The following is a 26,164-nucleotide window of genomic DNA, read 5'->3' on the forward strand; positions in this document are numbered from 1 at the left end:
AGGTGCTCTCTAAGCAACTAGCGTCTCCGTCAGTCGCTCCACTCTGCCTGATACTATCTGCCAGTAGTAGTCTGCTCCTATCAGGACAGAGAGTTCAGGATCATTGTCATCTCCTGGAAAGTCTGCGAGCTGCAGTCCCCTTTACTGAGCTCATGCTGAATCCGTTCACCAGGAACCTTCATCACAGCTGTGCACACTTGTGGGGTTTCAATTGTTTCTATCTCTATTCTCTGCTGTTTGTCCCAGACATTCTCCAAGATGACTTTCACTGTGTTGCGTTGGGACGTTGCTGGGGCAGAGGAGCCAAACGTGTGAAGAGTGAGTGCCTCTTATCCGATTACTGGTAGCTTCAAGCCCTTCACAAGGTTTTCATGTATGAAGCTTCTCTGACTGCCTCCATCTAGTAAGCAACGAGCTATCTTCCTGCCCGATGGACCTTCTACCCATGCCTTTGCCGTTTGTAGCAACACAGTGTTCTGTCCATCTGGTTTCATCCTCACTGAATGGGGAATAACTGAGGAAACAACAGCATCCACAGAAACAGTAGGGGTTGCACCTCACTCCTCTTACTGGTACACACCGCAATGTGATGTCTGCTTCCACATGTTGCACATGACACATCTTTGACTTTACAGAATTTTGCTATGTGTCTCTGTCCTAAACATACAAAGCATCTTCCCATATTCTTTAGTTTCTCTTTGCGGGTAGCAATATTGTGGTCAGTGCAGTTTTCTGATTTGTGGTCTGCACTGTCACAGAAAAGACACGTTTGTTGTTCCTTCTGGCTGGCTGTATGCAGTGCTGCAGCCGAGGGCATGTTGGGTCTTTTTGTTTTCATTTCATTGGAGAAGCATGACTTGTTCCATGGTTTGCTCTCTTTCTGTTGGTTGCATGATCTTGTCATTTGTAGCGCTCTCTCCCTGCTCTGAACCTCTTTCTGCAGGAAACTGATAATATCTGACACTTTCCATTCATCATCTACTCCCCTCTGATGACTGTAGTCAAGAGCTATGTCCTCTGGAATCATCTGCAGTAAGATGGGGCATAGTAGGCTTCCATAGGTTTCTGACACTACACCCAGTGATTCCAGGCTCCTAATCTGAATTTCACATTCATCATATAGCTGCTTCAATGCATTTAGATCCGAGGATTTCTTCACAGGTGTGAGATTCAGCAGCTTTGACATATGAGCACTAATCACAAGATCTTTCCTTCCAAATCTGCTCTTGAGTAGAGCGATTGCATCATCATAGTTACTGTCTGTTAATATCAGTCCTGCTACTGCCTTTGCAGCTGGTCCAGTGAGATATGTTTTCAGATAGATAAACTTCTCTTTATTACACAGTGAATCATTGTTGTGAATAGCAGTCTCATACTGGCTCCAAAACTCCTGCCACATACTGACATCTCCATAGAATTTCTCAATAATCAACTTTGGTAGCCTTACTGATTATCTCTGTGATCCGTTTGAGTTAGCATCACTCACCCGTGCTGGTAGTGGATTGACGTCCTGTTTCTTCGTTATCACTCTTTGTGCACGGCTCTTCAGCATGATAATGCGTTCTTTATAATCCTCCGTGCATGCAATCTCTGCCTCCAATCAGTCCAAAGGCGTTAACTGTTCAATTCCACAATCGAGTTCAAACAAACTGTCCTCCTTAGCTGATAACAATTCCAACAATGTACTCAAGTGATCGGTATCCGGATTTGACTGTTGAACTGTTTCCAGGCCGAGATGGCCTAGTTAGATCATGTTCAGTTCGTACTGCTTCAGGAACTTTGTTGAGGAGACCTATTCAGTTGATATACTGCCTAGAGATTTAGATGAACACAATTGTTCATGGGGGGGGATGTTGTAACTTTAATGTGTTACAGAGTTAATGTTTATGTTAATTCATTGAGCTGTATCTAAAGATATTTCTTTACAGTTATTTACATATGTAATTGTATTGGTTTGTATTGAATTACACTTTTTGACTGCAAGTTCCAGAATGCCTTGCGACAGGAATGAGAGAAATAACGCGCCAATTATGTGCAGGTGCAAAGTGATTGAGCTGACTTTCCGATAGCATCTTACCTGCATTGCTCTGTAGTATCTAAAGTTGTTAAATGTAACGTGAACAAGTATTATTACTAAAATAAGCTTTCATATCAAACCCGACGTTCCGAGTCATTACTTTGAAGTTAGTTAATCTAAAACCCATGCAGCAAAAACCCCAGGCCACAGCCATTTGGGTGGGTTACCAGTCTTCACTGGCTCTTTTGAATGTGACCTGGTGAGTTATGTCCATGAAATGGAAAGAGTCCTTTTCGGACTTAAATCATGGGATGCCCGAAAACTTGCCTTTTGACTTGGTGTCACAAACGTCGAAATAACATTCGGACCAAGGCGCAGCGTCATATGGGTACCACATCTTTTTATTCATGAAACGCAAAAAAACAATAAAGAGCAAACTACACGTGAAGCTATGGAGTGCTCACAGGCAACTACACATAAACAAGATCCCACAAAAAACTGTGGGGATCATATTTAGGCAGCCATTTCCCCAATCAGAGACAACGCTAAACAGCTGCCTCTGATTCGGAACCATACCAGACCAACATAGAAATAAAACAACCTAGATTACCCACCCTAGTCACACTCCGATCTAACCAAAATAGAGAATAAAAAGGCCACCCAAAGGTGCGGACTCCGGCCGCAAGACCTGACTCTATTGTGGAGGGTCCGGGTGGGCATCTAGCATCGCATCTGTACTTGGGAGGAGATCTTGGATGGGAAGGGCATCGGTGGCGGCTCTGGTGCGGGACAAAGAACCCGCTCATCCCGCGGATCCAGCATCGGTGGTGGCTCTGGTGCGGGACTTTGCCCCAGCCAAGACCACGGGTCCGGTCATGGAGCTGGGTAGAACGCCGTGCCCGGACATGGCCTCAGCGCAGAGGGGGGCCATGGAGCTGGGTTGGTCGCCGCACCCAGACTGGGCACCGGCACCGAGGAAGGCTCCTGCCAGAGAGCGGGACTGGATGCCGTGCCTGGACTGGACACCGGCGCAGAGAAAGGCTCCTGCCATAGAGCGGGACTGGACGCCGTGCCTGGACTGGGCACCGGCGCAGAGGAAGGCTCCAGCCTTGGAGCTGGACTGGACACCATGCATGGACTGGCCACCGGCGCAGAGGAATGCTCCGGCCTTGGAGCTGGACTGGACGCCGTGCCTGGACTGGGCCCGGCGCAGAGGGAGGTTCCTGCCATTGAGCGGGACTGGACGCCGTGCCTGGACTGGGCTCCGGCGCAGAGGAGGGTTCCTGTCATGGAGCGGGACTGGACACCTTCCCTGGAAGCTCCAGACTGTGGACCGTCGCCGGAGGTTCCGGACTGTGGACGGTCGCCGGAGGTTCCGGACTGTGGACCGTCGCCGGAGGTTCCGGACTGTGGACCGTCGCCGGAGGTTCCGGACTGTGGACCGTCGCCGGTCCTGTCCTGCCAGGATTTCCTCCCAAGTCCAGGAACCCTTCCCATCCAAGATCTCCTCCCAAGTACAGGATGCCTTTTCCTCCTGGGCACGCTGCTTGGTCCTGGTGTGATGGGATCTTCTGTCACAAACGTTGAAATAACATTCGGACCAAGGCGCAGCGTGATATGGGTTCCACATCTTTTTATTTGTGAAATGCAAAAAAACAATAAAGAGCAAACAACACATGAAGCTATGGAGTGCTCACAGGCAACTACACATAAACAAGATCCCACAAAAAACAGTGGGGAAATGGCTGCCTAACTATGATCCCCAATCAGAGACCACGCTAAACAGCTGCCTCTGATTGGGAACCATACCAGGCCAACATAGAAATAAAACAACCTAGATTACCCACCCTAGTCACACTCCGACCTAACCAAAATAGAGAATAAAAAGGCTCTCTATGGTCAAGGCGTGACACTTGGCGGAGAGGTTTGGAATCCAAAACACATTCAATAAAGAAAGGCAGGCAGTTGGTTTTATTCCAATAAATTTGCTCTTGAAATTCATTTAAAGAGCTGGAATTTAAAATATTGCCTTATTCAAATGATAATGTGTTTAGTTTAACTGTACATAATGGAGTGTAAGGAAAAGGTAAAATAACAAAGTTTCTTTATGTGCAGATGAGGTAAAAAACATAGGGACACTTCTGTGAATCCCTATGACGTAATCTTCTATTGGGGTAAGTCGCCCCCAGGGGTTGTTGCCGGTCAGGCTGTGTAAGGGCTGTTTGACCAAGAATGAGTGGGATGGAGTGCTGCATCAGATGACGTGGCCTCCACAATCAACCCAATAGAGCATCTTTGGGATCAGAATGGGCGGTTTGCAGCATGAATGTACCACCTTTCAATCTGCAGCAACTGCTTGATGCCATCGCGTCAGCATGGACCAACATCCAATTTCCGACACCTTGTAGAATGCCCTGAAAGATTCAGGCTGATCTGGAGGCAAAGAGGGTCCGACCCTGTACTAGATGGGTGTATCTAATAAACTGTGTGGTGAGTTGTTTCAAGCTAAACTATTGCTGATAGTGAACATGAACAACCAAAATAAAATCTAATGTAAGCCCAGATGTACTGTAGCCAGATGAGACTTGTCTCCGTTGCTACTTTTATTACGGTAAAACACCATTTTCAACATAGTATATGATAAAAATAACCTAGCAAGTTACATTGGTTGACACTCAACTAATAATGCCTAATATTGCCCAAGCCATTTTATGAAGGTGACATGCAGATGTGCCAAATCAGGAATAGGCCTACTTCTTGTTGGTCAACGCGGGAAGCTATGCACAGCACACAGTTTGACTAAGCTACTGATATTGCCTGGGGTTGTTCAGCATGCAAAATCACTTGTAGATCAGTTACTGTCAACATGCTTAGTTCAACATTGAAGGAGAGGACGCAGTTGTCACAAAAGATGAGCAGTATGGGCTCCCGAAAAGAAAGTGGGCTCCGGATGGGCTCCAGAAAGAAAGTGGGCTCCCGAATGCACAGCGGTCTAAAGCACTGCATCACTACAGACCCTGGTTCGATTCCAGGCTGTATCACAACCGGCCGTGATTGGGAATCCCATAGGGCAGCGCACAATTGGCCCAGCATCATCCAGGTTAGGGTTTGGCCAGGGAAGGCCGTCATTGTAAATAAGAATTTGTTCATAACTGACTTGCCTTGTTAAATAAAGTCACTTGAGCAACAAAAAGTCAACGTTTGTATTGATTTTCTGAACAATGCATGCTCCATTTAGTTCGGTTTGGGGTGACAGACCAATGCACTCATATCTTTAACATTTGAACTGGGATCGATGCAAATTGGTGAATTGTTACATCCCTAATAATTACTATGGCTTTCAAATCTGGATTCTGTCAAGTTTTTATAGGTAGCAAGGCTGCAGGTATAAGCCATTTGATGAAATGAGCCTAACGATCTGTCCATTCAATTAGGTCGTAGTGCCTTCTTTACTTTCCTTTGTGCCATAGTTTGAGCAGTGGTGTCATCTCCAAAGTGTGTGTAAGTGGGACAGTGGGAGTGAACTGTATGTGTGTGTTTTGTAAGAATAGAATAGAATGGTTTGATTGCATCCTTTGTCTAAGCCCCTTGATTATGAATCGTAATCCACAAGGATTGAGAAGGAGATCCAACAGCTGTTCATTTCAAACTGGATAAAAGGTTCTTGTCGTGACCTGCCACTAAAGCCCCGGACATCCCTGGAACTTGGCGGCTCCTTCGTTCCTCTGTTTCCTTCTCCTCCTAGCTGATGAAAGGAAAGAGATGAGAGAAAGTGAGTCAGATGCCGTCAACGTGTCAACAGGTATATTCATGTTCAGTTCTCTCCTCTATTGCTCTGTTGTAGAGAAAATAAACCACCAGGAATTTAGAGTTGTAAACCAGTGTCTAGTTATTTTACCGGTGCTACTGTGTTTTGAGAAAACATTTACAGTACATAAAGTGCATATATTGTAAATAACTGAGAAATTGTTGACAGCACATGGATGTTTTGTCTTAAAAAACAAGGGAAACCAAGTCAGGATTAAAATGGGCTAAAAAAAACAAAGAAAATGCTAACAACACAAGCTATAGGATATAGAGTAACACTATTTGAAAGGGGTACATAGTTTGTTTATTTAACTAGGAAAGTCAGTTAAGAACAAATTCTTATTTACAATGACAGCCTACCCAGCCAATCCCTCCCCTAATCCAGACAACACTGGGCCAATTGTGCGCCACCCTATGGAACTCCTGATCACGGACGGTTGTTATATAGCCCAGGATCGAACCAGGGTCTGTAGTGATGCCTCTAGCATTGCGATGCAGTGCCTTAGCGCCACTCAGGAGCTGAAAGTCATTCATAAAGATATCATGCCTGTTTTTAAAAAGGTTATGAAAAAGGTGTTAGTACAGTGTTACCGGATATACTGCATTAGCTTCTGGTATTTGTTGGGGGAATCATTCCCTTATCTCTTTCTCAGCACTGGGGTGGAAAGAGCTGAGGTGTGAAGTGGGTTGCCAGTAGACTCCGAAAAGGGGTCTAGTGTCACCGAGTTTGAGTGTCACTGTCCATATCCCAGTTCTTGCAGCAAACTGATTTAGCTGCTGAATGGCCCTTACATTGTCACTCTCAAGCGCTGCCAAGTGATGAATTCCATGTAGGGGAGATGTGAAAAACCATTATAATTGTTTTGTAAAATGTAATTCCATTGGGGAATAGGATATAACGAAGTCTGAATTCCTATGTATATCCCGAAATGTTTTGTTAACTGTTACAGCTCACTTGGATTATTTCCATATTTATTGTAAAGAAAGAAATCAACAAAAAGGGTAATGAGTGATTAGTAGCCTATCCAAAGTCTTAATTTCCCCCCTCAGAGACCAAGTTTTTGTTTGGTGGTTTAAGTGTTGTAAATACAATACTGTCCTTGCCCAACCAATCACATGCTTCAAAATGAAATTGAGCAAACGGCTCTTCCCATGTCCTCACACAATCCACTAAACTCTTAACCCCTGACTGAATGAGCTCTTTCCCACTCTACCGAATGACACTTTTCACAATATGGCGGGACCAACAATGAGAACATTCACTTTAAAAATAACGGCAATGACAATGGCAATGTTGAAAGGTCAATTGAAAGCATGAGAGCTAAGTTTAGTACTTTAGCATAACAACAATAGCAGTAGCCCTGTACTGTATTCTTTGTCTCTCATTCACTCACCTCTTCAAATGACTGTACATTTGGCATGATTTAATTGAAAACACAGATTGACTGTGGACATGCCCAAAATCCCACAATCGATATTGTCATCAGCTGCAGGTCAATTCAAAAAACTGGGAGTCGCACCAAAAGGGGAGTACACTAATTAGTTGGCTCACATAGACTTCCCCTGTGAGTACAATACACTAATGTTATCTAACAATGCCCACGTGCAGCAGCGTCTCACTACAAGTCAATGTTTTTGTTTTTCCTTTTGAAAGGAGTCTTTGAAATGTGAGAAGTTTCTAGCACGCTTCACTGTAACCTAACAAGTGTGTGTGCGTGTCTGTCAAGTTACAAACCCTGCCCTTACATAATACCGGTAGTACAGGTTGGCTCTTGAAGTCAGAGAGCTGCCAGGTGCTGTCTGTTAGTGTGGAATCGAGGCTGTGGCTGTGGTATCTGTTTAGATACGCACTCCTTTTGAGAGGGCACAAGGAATACATGTTAGGTTTGGCAGGTATTGACCTCAAAGGTAAGGCCATGTCTCTTTCTGACCTTTGCCGGTTATGACACATTGAGAGACTACTGTTCGTGCTGTTGAGAAATGCAGTGCTGTCCTGTAATGTATCCCTTTTCAGCAAGGCTCAATGGAAGTGTTACCCAAGGAGCTTAGTTTTTTTCAGAAATATGAAGGAAAAAGGTATCCTTGGAAACTAAGTTAACATCCAGTGGTGTGATCTGAGGCACCCTCTTTGTAACATTTATAACAGTTAATTATTTTATTTGCATTGCTCTTGTTGACTGCATAAATTGATAAAAGAGATGGCTAAAGGGATTAGTGCTTTGGCCGCATAACCATAGATCAAATGATAAGAGAGTCATCTTTAATTTTACTTACCACAGTGAAATATGCCAAGATAGCAGAATCTCACTGGGATGTGATTAACATTTGCAATCAGTGGAAGGGTCGTTCCACCAATTCGGTGCCCTTTTGAGAAGTGTGACTTGGTCCAAATTATTATTATTATTTTTTAGATATCCCATCTCAAGAGATTAAATACAAAATTACTATAGTAAGTGCCTATTAAGTGCAGATTAAAGTAACAGGTTAGACTGTAACAGGGGTTGACAATTTCTTCTTAAACCAGCAAAAAATCCCCTTGTGACAGGGAGAAAGGAAACTTGTTGTGTGCAACAGGGTGTGGCAATTGAATGTAACCTGAAATGGAAAATGAAATTGTTAAAACATTTCTAGCCTGTCTATCTATTGGTAACAGGGTTAACGTGTTATGCTCGACCAGCTCATTTTCCCACCACAAAACACCAGCATAAGAAACAATGTCTTTTTAGCGTTTTTTTCCCCCTAATCATAGTCACACACCTCATGTAGCCTAGACCATAAGCCTATAAGTTTGATACAAACCTTATTAAAACACAAGTAGCCAAATAAATTCTTAAAATTAAGCACATGAATCTGCTTCACAAGTGGTGTAGAGCCTAACTGGCATACATAAGCAGTGCGTAAAAATAAAGAAAAACACTTGAATGGGTAGATGTGTCCAAACTTTTGACTGGTATTGTGTATCGCACAGCTGAGAGTCAAGTGGAGGCAGGTTGCTGACAGGTGTATAAATAAATCACAGCCATGCAATCTCCATAGACAAACATTGGCAGTAGAATGGCCTGTACTGACGAGCTCAGTGACTTTCAACTTGGCACCGCCATAGGGTGCCACCTTTCCAACAAGTCAGTTTGTAATATTTCTGCCCTGCTAGAGCTGCCTCGGTCAACGGTAAGTGAAGTTAATGTGAAGTGAAAACGTCTAGGCACCACAAGTTCACAGAATGGGACCGGCGAGTGCTAAAGCATGCAGCTCATAAAAATGACCTGTTCTCGGTTGCAACAGTCACTAAGTCACAAACTGCCTCTGGAAGCAACGTCAGCACAATAACTGTTTGTCGGGAGTTTTCTGAAATGGGCTTCCATGGCCGAGCAGCCGCACAAGAGTAAGATCACCATGCGCAATGACAAGCGTTGGCTGGAGTGGTTTAAAGTTCGCCGCCATTTCGACTCTGGAGCAGTGGAAACATGTTCTCTGGAGTTATGAGTCACACTTCACCATCTGGCAGTCCAACGGACTAATCTGGGTCTGGAAGATGCCAGGAGAACGCTACCTGCCTGAATGCTAAGTGCCAACTGTAAAGTTTGGTGGAGGAGGAATAATGGTCTAGGGTTGTGTTTTTTATGGTTCAGGTTAGGCCCCTTAGTTCCCGTGAAGGGAAATCTTAACTCTACAGCATACATTGATGTTCTAGACGATTATGTTCTTCCAACTTTGTGGCAACAGTTTGGGGAAGGTCCTTTCCTGTTTCAGCATGACAATGCCCACGTGCACAAAGCGAGGTTCATACAGAAATGGTTTGTCAACATTGGTGTGGAAGATCTTGACTGGCCTGCACAGATCTCGGACCTCAACCCCAGGCCTAATCGCCCAACATCAGTGTCCGACCTCACTAATGATATTGTGGCTGAATGGAAGCAACTCCCGCAGCAATGTTCCACCATCTAGTGGAAAGCCTTCCCAGAAGAGTGGAGCAGGTGTCCACATACCTTTGGTCATGTAGTGTATGTTTTTTTAAACCGTTGGTATTTCTAAACACCCAGTATACAGTATACCGCCCAAGCCTAGCTGATATTGTGTAACAGACAGCTCACAAAAAGGCCCATTATGTGTTGATGATACAAGTAGCCTATTGTGCCTAAGTTTTCAGACATGTAAAACCATGCAGTTAGTGCAATGTATGTCCTTCTCTAACAACAGTATCCACCCCTCAAGCCAGTGCAGTACACAACTACAAAAGATGAGGCTTGATGAAAGCAGATGTCATCCACCGCTCCACTCTCTTCAATGGAGCGAAGACCCATTTGTATTATAATCATTAAAATAGGGTGGGTGTAAATGGGTGTCATCATGCACATGTTTAGTGAAGGGAGGCATGGGGTGGTAGTGCAGGGTGAGGAGGGGTATGGACAGAGAGGCATGCCTGTACTTCCTCTCCCCTCATTCTTTAATGCTCTGTGAATAGCCCTGTGGCTGTGGCTTTGTCCAAGTCATTGTCGTTCGGCTTAGGAAGCCTCTTTGCCAAGTGAGAGGCTTTGCCGACATATGTCACTTCAGTGAATCTCCCATAGCTCCTTTAGCCGCTTGAGTGGAGGGGCGGACGAGAGGCGTTCACTGGGCGAAAAATAAGCAACGTAAAGGGTGAGCTGGAATGCTCACTGTCTGTTCCTGTCCGGTGTGCCTGAACTTGCACAGCACAGATTTCTGACGCATTTAAATGGACTTTCAGTGCAGGTGATTTGCTCACAGCCTATAGGCATCCACAGTTGAAAGATTTCAGTGAGTATACTCTAATTTCCATGCCATTTACTGTATGTTGTTGCTCTTTTGGAAAGGAGTTTTTTTTAATGGATTGATGATTAATCGTATGTTTGGAATTTCAAGTCAGTAAGTAATGAGGTACAATACAATGTGTGTTTTGAGTTGCTGTGGTAAAGGGATTAGCAGGGTGGTGGACCCACACTCATTCCTCGGCTGACTATTGGTCATGTAAACACAATCCCTGGCGATTGGAGGGTTCAATATCCTGACGTGGTCTGGTAATAGATCCCTCTGCTTCCAAACAAATGTTGGGAGCATGTTACCTGTTTATATTCCAAAGCCTTGCGTTTCTTCAATACTGCAAGAATGGACTTTATCACGTTAATGAATGAATTGACGTTTTATTTCATCCAACTTTGGCTATTTGAGTCAATGTAAACTGGGAGGTTGTTGCATGATCTTCCATGTACATACTGTACCCTGATGAAGCCTAATCATTTTCCTAATCCAAAAGGTTATTTATGTATACAAAACAGAGGCTTTGTTTAGCTTGAATGAGTTATATCCTTGGTAAGGTCAGGCATGATGTTGATTATTTGGTGTCAGGATCAACAAAATCTGGAAAAGGGTCAAATTGTTAATTTAAGCAAGGTTGCCTGCATTTTATGGACTGTTTTACACATATATATATATACAGTGCCTTGTGAAAGTATTCGGCCCCCTTGAACTTTGCGACCTTTTGCCACATTTCTGGCTTCAAACATAAAGATATAAAACTGTATTTTTTTGTGAAGATTTCAGGTCTGGACTTTGACTTGGCCATTCTAACACCTGGATGTTTATTTTTGAACCATTCCATTGTAAATTTAGCTTTACGTTTTGGATCATTGTCTTGTTGGAAGACAAATCTCTGTCCCAGTCTCAGGTCTTTTGCAGACTCCATCAGGTTTTCTTCCAGAATGGTCCTGTATTTGGCTCCATCCATCTTCCCATTAATTTTAACCATCTTCCCTGTCCCTGTTGAAGAAAAGCAGACCCAAACCATGATGCTGCCACCACCATGTTTGACAGTGGTCATGGTGTGTTCAGACTGATGAGCTGTGTTGCTTTTACGCCAAACATAACGTTTTGCATTGTTGCCAAAAAGTTCAATTTTGGTTTCATCTGACCAGAGCACCTTCTTCCACATGTTTGGTGTGTCTCCCAGGTGGCTTGTGGCAAACTTTAAACAACACTTTTTATGGATATCTTTAAGAAATGGCTTTCTTCTTGCCACTCTTCCATAAAAGCCAGATTTGTGCAATATACGACTGATTGTTGTCCTATGGACAGACTCTCCCACCTCAGCTGTAGATCTCTGCAGTTCATCCAGAGTGATCATGGGCCTCTTGGCTGCATCTCTGATCAGTCTTCTCCTAGCATGAGCTGAAAGTTTAGAGGGACGGCCAGATCTTGGTAGATTTGCAGTGGTCTGATACTCCTTCCATTTCAATATTATCGCTTGCACAGTGCTCCTTGGGATGTTTAATGCTTGGGAAATCTTTTTGTATCCAAATCCGTCTTTAAACTTCTTCACAACAGTATCTCGGACCTGCCTGTTGTGTTCCTTGTTCTTCATGATGCTCTCTGCGCTTTTAACGGACCTCTGAGACTATCACAGTGCAGGTGCATTTATACGGAAACTTGATTACACACAGGTGGATTGTATTTATCATCATTAGTCATTTAGGTCAACATTAGATCATTCAGAGATCCTCACTGAACTTCTGGAGAGAGTTTGCTGCACTGAAAGTAAAGGGGCTGAATAATTTTGCACGCCCAATTTTTCAGTTTTTGATTTGTTAAAAAAGTTTGAAATATCCAATAAATGTCGTTCCACTTCATGATTGTGTCCCACTTGTTGTTGATTCTTCACAAAAAATACAGTTTTATATCTTTATGTTTGAAGCCTGAAATGTGGCAAAAGGTCGCAAAGTTCAAGGGGGCCGAATACTTTCGCAAGGCACTGTATATTTTCTTCAATGAAAAAAATGAATTAATCACAAGATTTCAGTATGTACAGAAATATTGGAGTCTTTTTTGTGTCTTTTTTTGTTGTTGAAATATATGTGGTACATCGTGTGATGCTGTGACAGTTTTACCATACCGTAGTTGCTTTATCATGAATTAGGTTTATTTCTGTCGCAAAAAGGCAACGAACTATTCAATTCCAAATGAAATTCAATTCACAAATTGAAAACTTAACCTCACTGAGAATATTGGACAATTTCCAATGTGTTACTTGACTCTCAATTCCATTGTTGAATTAGACTAATCCTAGCCCTGGTGTACAGTAATTGCCAAATTAACCTGCATTTACCCATATTACTAACTAGGACCAACCGGCAACGTTACACTCCATTGTGGGAGGTTGGCGGGAGATACATCATTGGTTTGTGTTTGGACAAGGCAGACTCCCGCTCCTGTGACTGAGTGATTCGTTTGTAGAGTGAGCACTTTGGCAGTGCCACTGTTCCCACAGGCTGAAACCCACAATACCCACAGGCTTACTACTATATACAAACTTAAGTCTACCCACTCTAGCAATCATCCATAGCAGCATCTTATATTATGTGCCAATAAGGTTTTCTGTAAGCATGCCATTTGATGCTGCCATCCCAGTTTTACAATCAAATCAAATCAAAGTTTATTTGTCAAGTGCACCGAATACAACAGGTATTCGGTATTCACCTTACAGTGAAATGCTTACTTACAGGCTCTAACCAACAGTGCAAAAAAGGTATTAGGTGAACAATAGATAAGTAAAGAAATAAAAACAACAGTAAAAAAGACGGTGATAAATAACAGTAGCGAGGACAAAATTCAGATAGCCTGGTTAGCCAATGTGCAGGAGCACTGGTTGGTTGGCCCAATTGAGGTAGCATGTATAGTTAAAGTGACAATGCATATATGGAAAACAGAGAGTAGCAGCAGCGTAAAAAGAGGTTTTTTTTGGGGGGGACACACAATGCAAATAGTCCGGGTAGCCATTTGTTGACCTGTTCAGGAGTCTTATTGCTTGGGGGGGTAAAAACTGTTGAGAAGCCTTTTTGTCCTAGACTTGGAGCTCCGGTACCGCTTGCCATGCGGTAGTAGAGAGAACAGTCTATGACTGGGGTGGCTGGGGTCTTTGACAATTTTTAGGGCCTTTCTTTGACACCACTTGGTGTAGAGATCCTGGATGGCAGCAGGTTAGCTCCAGTGATGTACTGGGCCGTACGCACTACCCTCTGTAGAGCCTTGCGGTCGGAGGCCGAGCATTTGCCGTACCAGGCAGTGATGCGACTAGTCAGGATGCTCTCGATGTTGCAGCTGTAGAACCTTTTGAGGATCTGAGGACCATGCCATATCTTTTTAGTTTCCTGAGGGGAATAGGCTTTGTTGTGCCGTCTTCACGACTGTCTTAGTGTGTTTGGACCATTCTAGTTTGTTGATGTGGACACCAAGGAACTTAAAGGTCTCAACCTGCTCCACTACAGCCTCGTCAATGAGAATGGGAGTGTGCTCTGGCCTCCTTTTCCTGAAGTCCACAATCATCTCCTTAGTCTTGGTTACGTTAAGGGAGAGGTTGTTATTCTGGCACTACCTGGCCAGGTCTCTGACTTCATCCCTATAGGCTGTCTCGTCGTTGTCGCTGATCAGGCCTACCGCTGTTGTGTTACATTTACATTTAAGTCATTTAGCAGACGCTCTTATCCAGAGCGACTTACAAATTGGTGAATTCACCTTCTGACATCAGTGGAACAGCCACTTTACAATAGTGCATCTAAATCATTTAAGGGGGGGTGAGAAGGATTGCTTTATCCTATCCTAGGTATTCCTTGCAGAGGTGGGGTTTCAGGTGTCTCCGGAAGGTGGTGATTGACTCCGCTGTCCTGGCGTCGTGAGGGAGTTTGTTCCACCATTGGGGGGCCAGAGCAGCGAACAGTTTTGACTGGGCTGAGCGGGAACTGTACTTCCTCAGTGGTAGGGAGGCGAGCAGGCCAGAGGTGGATGAACGCAGTGCCCTTGTTTGGGTGTAGGGCCTGATCAGAGCCTGGAGGTACTGCGGTGCCGTTCCCCTCACAGCTCCGTAGGCAAGCACCATGGTCTTGTAGCGGATGCGAGCTTCAACTGGAAGCCAGTGGAGAGAGCGGAGGAGCGGGGTGACGTGAGAGAACTTGGGAAGGTTGAACACCAGACGGGCTGCGGCGTTCTGGATGAGTTGTAGGGGTTTAATGGCACAGGCAGGGAGCCCAGCCAACAGCGAGTTGCAGTAATCCAGACGGGAGATGACAAGTGCCTGGATTAGGACCTGCGCCGCTTCCTGTGTGAGGCAGGGGCGTACTCTGCGGATGTTGTAGAGCATGAACCTACAGGAACGGGCCACCGCCTTGATGTTAGTTGAGAACGACAGGGTGTTGTCCAGGATCACGCCAAGGTTCTTAGCGCTCTGGGAGGAGGAAACAATGGAGTTGTCAACCGTGATGGCGAGATCATGGAACGGGCAGTCCTTCCCCGGGAGGAAGAGCAGCTCCGTCTTGCCGAGGTTCAGCTTGAGGTGGTGATCCGTCATCCACACTGATATGTCTGCCAGACATGCAGAGATGTGATTCGCCACCTGGTCATCAGAAGGGGGAAAGGAGAAGATTAATTGTGTGTTGTCTGCATAGCAATGATAGGAGAGACCATGTGAGGTTATGACAGAGCCATTGGTGTATAGCGAGAATAGGAGAGGGCCTAGAACAGAGCCCTGGGGGACACCAGTGGTGAGAGCGCGTGGCGAGGAGACAGATTCTCGCCACGCCACCTGGTAGGAGCAACCTGTCAGGTAGGACGCAATCCAAGCGTGGGCCGCACCGGAGATGCCCAACTCGGAGAGGGTGGAGAGGAGGATCTGATGGTTCACAGTGTCGAAGGCAGCCGATAGGTCTAGAAGGATGAGAGCAGAGGAGAGAGAGTTAGCTTTAGCAGTGCAGAGCGCCTCCGTGATACAGAGAAGAGCAGTCTCAGTTCAATGACTAGTCTTGAAACCTGACTGATTTGGATCAAGAAGGTCATTCTGAGAGAGATAGCGGGAGAGCTGGCCAAGGACGGCACGTTCAAGAGTTTTGGAGAGAAAAGAAAGAAGGGATACTGGTCTGTAGTTGTTGACATCGGAGGGATCGAGTGTAGGTTTTTTCAGAAGGGGTGCAACTCTCGCTCTCTTGAAGACGGAAGGGACGTAGCCAGCGGTCAGGGATGAGTTGATGAGCGAGGTGAGGTAAGGGAGAAGGTCTCCGGAAATGGTCTGGAGAAGAGAGGAGGGGATAGGGTCAAGCGGGCAGGTTGTTGGGCGGCCGGCCGTCACAAGAAGCGAGATTTCATCTGGAGAGAGAGGGAGAAAGAGGTCAGAGCACAGGGTAGGGCAGTGTGAGCAGAACCAGCGGTGTCGTTTGACTTAGCAAACGAGGATCGGATGTCGTCGACCTTCTTTTCAAAATGGTTGACGAAGTCATCTGCAGAGAGGGAGGAGGGGGAGGGGGAGGAGGATTCAGGAGGGAGGAGAAGGTGGCAAAGAGCTTCCTAGGGTTAGAGGCAGATGCTTGGAATTTAGAGTGGAAGAAAGTGGCTTTAGCAGCAGAGACAGAGGAGGAAAATGTAGAGAGGAGGGAGTGAAAGGATGCCAGGTCCGCAGGGAGGCGAGTTTTCCTCCATTTCCGCTCGGCTGCCCGGAGCACTGTTCTGTGAGCTCGCAATGAGTCGTCGAGCCACGGAGCGGGAGGGGAGGACCGAGCCGGCCTGGAGGATAGGGGACATAGAGAGTCAAAGGATGCAGAAAGGGAAGAGAGGAGGGTTGAGGAGGCAGAATCAGGAGATAGGTTGGAGAAGGTATGAGCAGAGGGAAGAGATGATAGGATGGAAGAGGAGAGAGTAGCGGGGAGAGAGAGCGAAGGTTGGGACGGCGCGATACCATCCGAGTAGGGGCAGTGTGGGAAGTGTTGGATGAGAGCGAGAGGGAAAAGGATACAAGGTAGTGGTCGGAGACTTGGAGGGGAGTTGCAATGAGGTTAGTGGAAGAACAGCATCTAGTAAAGATGAGGTCGAGCGTATTGCCTGCCTTGTGAGTAGGGGGAAGGTGAGAGGGTGAGGTCAAAAGAGGAGAGGAGTGGAAAGAAGGAGGCAGAGAGGAATGAGTCAAAGGTAGACGTGGGGAGGTTAAAGTCGCCCAGGACTGTGAGAGGTGAGCCGTCCTCAGGAAAGGAGCTTATCAAGGCATCAAGCTCATTGATGAACTCTCCGAGGGAACCTGGAGGGCGATAAATGATAAGGATGTTAAGCTAGAAAGGGCTGGTAACTGTGACAGCATGGAATTCAAAGGAGGCGATAGACAGATGGGTAAGGGGAGAAAGAGAGAATGACCACTTGGGAGAGATGAGGATCCCGGTGCCACCACCCCGCTGACCAGAAGCTCTCGGGGTGTGCGAGAACACGTGGGCGGACGAAGAGAGAGCAGTAGGAGTAGCAGTGTTGTCTGTGGTGATCCATGTTTCCGTCAGTGCCAAGAAGTCGAGGGACCGTGTTGTCTGCAAACTTAATGATGGTGTGTGTGTTGGAGTCATGCCTGGCCATGAAGTTGTGGGTGAAATGGGAGTACAGGAGGGGACTGAGCATGCACCCCTGAGGGGCTCCAGTGTTGATGATCAGCATGGCAGATGTGTTGCTACCTACCCTCACCACCTGGGCACGGTCCGCCAGGAAGTCCAGGATCCAGTTGTAGAGGGAGGTGTTTATGTTGATTGCATCATCTGGAGATTGCATCATGGATATTGCATCATCTGTGGATCTGTTTGGGCGGTATGAAAATTGGAATGGGTCTTGGGTTTCTGGGATAGTGGTATTGATGTGAGCCATTACCAGCCTTTCAAAGCACTTTATGGCTACAGATGTGAGTGCTATTGGTCTGTTGTCATTTAGGCAGTTTGCCTTCAGGGACTAAGGTGGTCTGCTTGAAACATGTTGGTATTACAGACTCAATCAATCATGTTGAAAATGTCAGTGAAGACACTTGCCAGTTGATCAGTACATGCCCAGAGCACACGTCCTGCTAATCCGTCTGGCCCCGCAGACTTGTGAATGCTGACCTGTTTAAAGGTCTTACTTGCGTCGGCTACGTAGAGCGTGATCACACAGTTGTCCGGAACAGCTGATGCTCTCATGCAAGCCGCCTAAGTGTTGCTTGCCTCGAAGTGAGCATAGAAGTGATTTAGCTCTTCTGGTAGGCTTGTGTCACTGGGCAGCTTGCTGCTGTGCTTCCCTTTGTGGTCTGTAATAGTTTGCAAGTCCTGCCACATAAGACTAGTGTTGGAGCCAGTGTAGTACGATTCAATCTTAGCCCTGTATTGACACTTTGCCTGTTTGATGGTTCATCAGGGGGCATAGCAGTGTTTCCTGCTTTTTGTTTGTCTTACATAAGATATTACAGTTTTTGATGTTCCGTTGGTAGGATATTCGTGATCGTACCTCATCTAATCTAATCAAGGGTAATCCCAAACCACTGGCATGTTTTACAACAATGATGTACCAATGAATTACACCCGTTGAGAGAGGATGTGTGATATGGGACATTACTGTTCAGAAGAGAGTAAGGAAAGACATGGTGATTGCCTAGCCGGGTTGCTTCAGTATTTGCTCGGGCAATGGTGCTGTATTTAGATTATTTTAGGCTGTCTGAGGGGTAGTCTATCAAACTGTACCCAGTGCATTTTATATATGATTTTACTAGTACATATAGGCAATTTAACCATTTCGCTTCCGTTTATTTACTGATTTGTATAGGCAAAGCAAATTGTCCCTCGGGCAATTCAAGATTTACTTTTCTACACTAAAAGTCAGTATAGGGATGCTGTTCATGTTGCCGAAACGGTCTATGACTCTGTGATACAGTACACACTTTTATTTTTTGTTTTCCTAGGCTACCTGGCAAAAATGCTTGCTCACGAGCCCAACTTCCTTTCATGAACAATGATGCGCCAGGCCAGCTAGTTAACATCAGCCTACTACATCTAGATACATATTGAACTTCCATTCTCTCAGGCCAGGGGCACAATGTAGGAATTCATGGTTGGATCAGAATTACTGTTTATAATCGTTTGCCAATAAGTAATACCACAAGTTCAAATCCCTATCTCCATCCATGGCTAATTTAGGAAATGGACGATTTTAGTTAGCTAGCCACCGGAGGACAACGGCACAACAAGATGTAACAATTAAAGGTTGACCGATTAATCGGAATGGCCGATTTAATTAGTGCCGATTTCAAGTTTTCATAACAATCGGTAATCTGCATTTTTGGACACCGATTGTGGACGATTACATTGCACTACACGAGGAGACTGCGTGACAGGCTGACCACCTGTTATGCGAGTGCAGCAAGGAGCCAAGGTAAGGTGCTAGCTAGCATTAAACTTATCTTATAAAAAACAATCAATCTTAACATAATCACTAGTTAACTACACATGGCTGATGATATTACTAGTTTATCTAGCTTGTTCTGCGTTGCATATAATCGATGCGGTGCCTGTTCATTTGTCATTGAATCACAGCCTTTTTTTAAATGTTTATTTTACCTTTATTTAACCAGGCAAGTCAGTTAAGAACAAATTCTTATTTTCAATGACGGCCTGGGAACAGTGGGTTAACTGCCTGTTCAGGGGCAGAACCAAGATTAGGCTGGCAATACTAAAGTATCTATTAGAACATCCAATAGTCAAAGGTATATGAAATACAAAGGGTATAGAGAGAAATAGTCCTATAATAACTACAACCTAAAACTTCTTACCTGGGAATATTGAAGACTCATGTTAAAAGGAACCCCCAGCTTTCATATGTTCTCCTGTTCAGAGCAAACTTAAACATTAGCTTTTTTACATGGCACATATTTCACTTTTACTTTCTTCTCCAACAGTTTGTTTTTGCATTATTTAAACCAAATTGAACATGTTTCATTATTTATTTGAAACTAAATTGAGTTTATTGATGTATTATATTAAGTAAAAATAAGTCTTCATTCAGTATTGTTGTAATTGTCATTATTACAAATATATATATATATAAAAAATTGGGCGATTTAATCGGTATCAGCTTTTTTTGGTCCTCCAATAATCGGTATTGGAATCGGCGTTGAAAAATCATAATCGGTCGACCTCTACTAACAATTTAAGTTTTTCTGTAAATTCCGTTCTACTTTTGATGTGATGTGATTGGTGTGAAGACAAGTCCAAACTCGCTTCCCTTTTAAGTTTTATTTTGGTGCACCAGGACAATTCACAGTTGAGCTCACTCAGTTTAGCTCAATGCTGATTGGCTATTATTATTATTTTATTTTTTATTATCAAGGGAGGCTAAATGCTGGCTGGCTTCCGTTGCATTCAATGAGGCAACAATGTCATTCTCAATTTTACCAGACAGCATCAGATAGATGGGATACACATACTGATGCTTTCTCCAGTGAGATATATTCAGCCTCTCGCAAATTGAAGGAACATGACTTCCCTTGCCTCCATGAGTACATACCACTGGGTTACTGACAGTTTTTATAATTCCCTGTGTCTCTGCACATCTAGGTCCTATCCCTCTAAGTGTTGACAGCTATCCGCTGATCTAGTGGGTCAAAGCTGTGGTGCTGTCAGTAGTGTCGCCTGCTCTCCTGGACAGTCTCTGCTCAACGGCGGTGGAGTGATGAGGTCGCTGTGGAGCTTGGGCCTTGCTTTCCTCTTGGCCTTGACCTCCAGGGCCGGAGGACTCGATATCCCCCTGGAAGGTAAAGTGCAGTATTGGCAACCTACACTGAGTGTACAAAACATTAAGAACACCCCACCCTTTTGCTCTCAGAACAGGGATGCAGCTGTGTCAAGATGGCTGGATGTCCTTTGGGTGGTGGACCATTCTTGATACACAAGGGAAACTGTTGACTGTGAAAACCCAGCAGCGTTAAAGTTCTTGACACAAACCGGTGCACTTGGCACCTACTACCATACCCCAAAGGCACTTCAATATTTTGTCTTGCCCATTTTCCCTATGAATGGCAAACATACACAATCCATGTCTAAATTGACTAAAGGATTAAAAAACCTTCATCTACACTGAATGAAGTGGATTTAACAAGTGAAATCATTAACGGATCATAGCTTTACCTGGATTCACCTGGTCAGTCTATGTCATGGAAAGAACATGTTCATAATCTTTTGTACATTCAGTATATTTCATAGTCTATAGGGGCGGCAGGGTAGCCTAGTGGTTAGAGCGTTGGACTAGTAACCGTAAGGTTGCAAGTTTGAATCCCCTAGCTGACAAATCTGTTGTTCTGCCCCTGAACAGGCACTTAACCCACTGTTCCTAGGCTGTCATTGAAAATAAGAATTTGTTCTTAATTGACTTGCCTAGTTAAAAAAAAATAGGGGAATGTTTTAGACACACCCTATGCCCATGATGGACAGTGAAGAGAGAGTATATGGTCCAGCTGTCAGAGACATGGACTGGCTAACTAAATTCATGCCTATGACGGGTCATTTACTTCAGGCATGTGTAACATGCAGTGCAAGATTGTTGGTTTAATCGCTGTCTGCACTGCAGTTCATTATTAGCTAAGACATGTGGGCAAATAGAGCTAGTTTCTCAATATTAATCTTCCAACAAGCATAAGTTATACATTTCCTGCTGTACATTGCACAAAACATGACCAAATCCCCATAATGGTAGTCAAGTTGTTAAAGTGTTTGATTGATGAAAGCAATATGGAGACAAATGTATGATTTCTATCTTTTCATCCTGCAGTGGAGCAGCTACCGACCATAACAGTGCAGACCGCTGGCCCTGTCATTGCCTTACCCTTTGAAGGCAGTTTTTCCATGAGATGTGAAGCCAAAGGCAACCCACAACCAGTGTAAGTGAGATGACTGCGATTCGTCCTAGGATCTTCCTGTTTTTTGCCCTTATGCTTATGGATTGTTCACACTATCAGCATTAACCCAATGCTTATTGTTGCATCTCAAGCTAAATATCATAACTGTAACCAAGCATTACAAAATGCTTCATTGCCCCAACAGATACAGATGGACAAAAGATGGCCAGGCCATAGATCCCCTCTTCGACTTGGGGGTCAAAAAAGAGAGAAACAATGGGAGTTTTGTGATTCATAGCGGGCTCCTTGCGCAGTTCCAGGGGATGTATCAGTGCTACGCTTCAAACAATCTGGGAACAGCAGTATCAGAGGAAATTGAACTCATTGTACCAAGTGAGTGCCACTCTCATGTTGTAAGAACCTAGCATAGTGAACAGTTTTGCATCTTACAGCAAGACTGTGAGTGTTACATTTGGAATCCTATCTAAAGGTGTTGACATGAGTAAAACATGCCTAACCATTGCACAGGTACCCCAAAGTTCCCCAAAGAGAAGATTGCCCCAATAGTTGTTAAAGAGGGCCAGCCTGTGATTCTGGAATGCAATCCACCACAGGGGATCCCTCCACGAAAGATCTACTGGATGACTATTGGTGAGAAAATAGACCACTAGTTCAATCTTTACAGCACCATCCAACTGAAACAGTTTAGAAGGAAATATGTCACTTTATACACATTTCAATTGAAATAGAGTACAGTAACACTTTACATTAGGTTGCTCCTATACCTTTGTTGTAATATTGTTATAATATTGTTATTACTCAAGTCACAAAATAGTATTGACATGTTCTTATGTAGTAATTCAGTAGTTGTTTTAAATTGGCATAGTAATGGGAATGAGCTTTTTTGTTATTACACAAGAAGAATTAGGGCCGCTCAACATAGATCCCTTTAAATTTTGACATTTTGTCACCTTTTTCTCACCATAGCCAAAAGAGGGTCTAATGACATTACAGCACTGTATGAAGTAGTGCCTCAATGGGGATAAGGCCATATGCTTAGGCTCTCAGCCGTTCTAGTTCCATCTAGCCAAATCACACACTTTTCAATTCGGCAAGGAGCTCAAAAAGAAATGCTTGTTTTTTAGAGCTGAGAGCAGCTTCTCATAAAGTGGTCCAAATAAAAGAAAGAAATTAAATAAGAATTCTAAACTAGAAATTAGAAAATGAAATTTCATGAAGAAAATCTAAGGTGAGTCAGTCTGTACCAGAGCTAGTTAATGCGGACCAGAGCTAGACCAATGATCCAAGCTATGCCCTGGACCAGAGCATTGACCAGAGCTAGTTAGTGCGGGGACCAGAGCAAGCTAGGTGCTAGTTACGCCCTGGATCAGAGCTGGACCAGAGCTAGTACGGATCAGACCTAGACCACAGTTAATTCTTGTCCGCTCTAGTTTTGGGCCAGGTCTGGTCCAGGACTTAGCTAGTAGATAGCTAGCTAGCTAGTCACTATTTACTATTGAAACCACTGGAGCGTTTATGCACATATTAAATGGTTATCGTTTAAAAGGCACAAACTCAGCAAAAAAAAGAAACGTCCCTTTTTCAGGACCCTGTCTTTCAAAGATAATTCGTAAAAATCAAAATAACTTTACAGATTTTCATTGTAAAGGGTTTTAACACATGCTTGTTCAATGAACCATAAACAATTAATGAACATGCACCTGTGGAACGGTCGTTAAGACACTAACAGCTTACAGATGGTAGGCCATTAAGGTCACAGTTATGAAAACTTGGAACACTAAAGAGGCCTTTCTACTGACTCTGAAAAACACAAAAATTAAGATGCCCAGGGTCCCTGCTCATCTGTGTGAATGTGCCTTAGGCATGAGGACTGCAGATGTGGCCAGGGCAATAAATTGCAATGTCCGTACTGTGAGAGGCCTAAGACAGCTGATCGTACGCCCAATTTTTCAGTTTTTGATTTGTTAAAAAAGTTTGAAATATCCAATAAATGTCGTTCCACTTCATGATTGTGTCCCACTTGTTGTTGATTCTTCACAAAAAATACAGTTTTATATCTTTATGTTTGAAGCCTGAAATATGGCAAAAGGTCGCAAAGTTCAAGGGGGCCGAATACTTTCGCAAGGCACTGTAAGTTTGAACATGTCAACATTGGTTTGGTGTTTGTAGCTTTAAAGATGCACTCCAGCTATTTTTGAACTTGTTGACAACAATATCCCACATATAAATAAAGTAATCATCACACACACAAAAAAATATGTTTTCAGCATAATAGTGTTTTTGCAAACTTTATGGAGTAGGCCTGATTTGGCCCTCTGATGACATCGGCCTTCCCCTGCTTGAATTTTTCCCATTCAATTATATGTCAAAAACTATGAATGGACAGACCAAGCCTACTTCTATAACCCCACTCTTACCTAATAGCTATCCAACCAAATACTCTCCCTACATTGCTCTATAAAGGGAAACACTTGGGGAAATCGTTCTTAATGGCTGCCATATTTAAAGCCACAGTATGGTCAGTCATGTCATGTGACCCTAGTTCTTCCTTTACACTTCCAATAAGAAACACACATTTTCGCCTTGTTCAATATTAAACACTAATTGTCGCTTTCTGTTGCAAAACATTTTCCATTGTGTCTTAATGAAAACGATATATTGTTTCCTCCAGGTCTCCAACATATTGAACAGGATGAGAGGGTGTCCATGGGCCATGACGGCAACCTCTACATCTCCAACGCCCTGGAGAAGGATAGCCGGAGAGACTACTGCTGCTTCGCTGCATTCTCCGTCATACGGACCATCGTTCGGAAGACAGCCATGTCGGTGGTCGTCAAGAGCTGTAGGTTGACAGTGTAATGCCCTACATCAATGTTTCTCAACCTGTTTTATACCAGGAACAGGCAAACTATAGTCCTTCCTCTAAACATTAGACCAAGAGGACATCCTCATATTCTAAGTGCAACATTAAGGCTCCGATACACTTACATTACAAGTAGCACTTAATCCGAAAAAACGTATTAAATAGGTGTCTGTAAGACCGGTCAGCAACATACTACTCCCAGGTTGAAATCCCTGCCCTACATGTTGAGTATGCATTGAAAGGGCATGTTCAGGACACTAGATGCAGTGATGGTGTAAGGAGAGGGAGGAGTGCTGTCCCCACACATGTCAAAGACAATTGTCAGATTCAAAAGTCTATCAACATTATATATGGTTTTATTTTACAAACGTGCAGTGTGTAGGTGAAAAAAGGTGCAGGCATGTACTTCAGATCAGAGGAATAGACATGGCTCCATTGGATCAAGGTGGGTCTTCATATTTAGTTTACATTTCAGTAAAACCTGCTTGTGAGTTAGATGACTGAGAGCAGTGGGGAGTTGCTTTAACATTATATTTGACTTTAACGTGAATGATAATATCCCATTACAGTTCACAGTATTTGACTGACTAAAGGCTCAAACGTAGTTATAGGAAAAGTCAATACATGTTTAATATGCACACGTTGAATGAGATTCATCTATGTAATTTTATCAGTACCAGTCAAAAGTTTGAGCCACCTACTCATTCCAGGTTTTACATTTTTTTAAACTATTTTCTACACTGTTGAATAATAGTGAAGAAATCAAAACTATGAAATAACACATATGGAATCATGTACTAACCCAAAAAATGTTAAACAAATAAAAATAAATGTTATATTTGAGATTCTTCAAAGTAGCTACCCTTTGCCTTGATGACAGCTTTGCACACTCTTTGCATTCTCTCAATCAGCTTCATGAGGTAGTCACCTGGAATGCAGTACAATTAACAGGTGTGCCTTGTTAAAAGTTAATTTGTGGAATGTCTTTCCTTCTTAATGTGTTTGAGCCAATCAGTTGTGTTGTGACAAGGTAGGGGTGGTATACAGAGGTAGCCCTATTTGGTAAAAGACCAAGTCCATATTATGGCAAGAATAGCTCAAATAGGCGAAGAGAAATGACGGTCCATCATTACTTTAAGACATGAAGGCCAGTCAATCCAGAAAATGTCAATAACTTTGAATGTTTCTTCAAGTGCAGTCGCAAAAACCATCAAGTGCTATGATGAAACCAGCTCTCATGAGGACCGCCATAGGAAAGGAAGACCCAGAGTTACTTCTGCTGCAGAGAATAAGTTCATTAGAGTTATCTGCCACCCAAATAAATGCTTAATTGAGTTCAAGTAACACACATCACAACATCAACTGTTCAGAGGAGACTGTGTGAATCAGTCCTTCATGGTCGAATTGCTACAAAGAAAACACTACTAAAGGCCACCAATAAGAAGAAGAGACTTGCTTCTTCCAAAAAACACGAACAATGTACATTAGACCGGTGGAAATCTGGAGTACAAATTTGAGATTTTTGGTTCCAACCTCTGTCTTTGTGAGATGCAGAGTAGGTGAATGGATGATCTCCGCATATGTGGTTCCCACCTTGAAGCATGGAAGAGGAGGTGTGCTGGTGTGGGGGTGCTTTGCTGGTGATACTATCTGAGATTTATTTAGAATTCAAGGTACACTTAATCAGCATGGCTACCACAGAATTCTGCAGTGATACTTCATCCCATCTGGTTTGGGCTTAGTGGGACTATGACTCAAAACACACCTCCAGGCTATGTAAGGGCTATTTGACCAAGGA

General features: G+C 43.9%; 1 protein-coding gene across 5 annotated transcripts in view; it reads left to right on the forward strand.

The window, feature by feature from the left end:
• The window catches only part of LOC135504380 (neural cell adhesion molecule L1-like protein), a 146,663-nt gene that overhangs the window by 40,610 nt on the left and 79,889 nt on the right, over nt 1–26,164 (forward strand). For 3 of the 5 annotated variants that reach the window (XM_064922931.1, XM_064922930.1, XM_064922926.1), the window contains exons 1-6: nt 7,602–7,732; nt 20,206–20,402; nt 21,416–21,524; nt 21,688–21,875; nt 22,011–22,133; nt 24,175–24,345. In XM_064922931.1, the coding sequence (XP_064779003.1) occupies nt 20,321–20,402; nt 21,416–21,524; nt 21,688–21,875; nt 22,011–22,133; nt 24,175–24,345 (673 nt within the window). In that variant the 5' untranslated portion in view covers nt 7,602–7,732; nt 20,206–20,320. Of the gene's footprint in view, nt 1–7,601; nt 7,733–10,423; nt 10,601–20,205; nt 20,403–21,415; nt 21,525–21,687; nt 21,876–22,010; nt 22,134–24,174; nt 24,346–26,164 lie in introns of those variants that run through there. The other 2 variants (XM_064922928.1, XM_064922929.1) reach the window with 2 other exon arrangements.

The sequence above is a fragment of the Oncorhynchus masou genome, chromosome 18 (assembly GCF_036934945.1).
Source record: "Oncorhynchus masou masou isolate Uvic2021 chromosome 18, UVic_Omas_1.1, whole genome shotgun sequence".
NCBI classification, from domain to species: domain Eukaryota; kingdom Metazoa; phylum Chordata; class Actinopteri; order Salmoniformes; family Salmonidae; genus Oncorhynchus; species Oncorhynchus masou.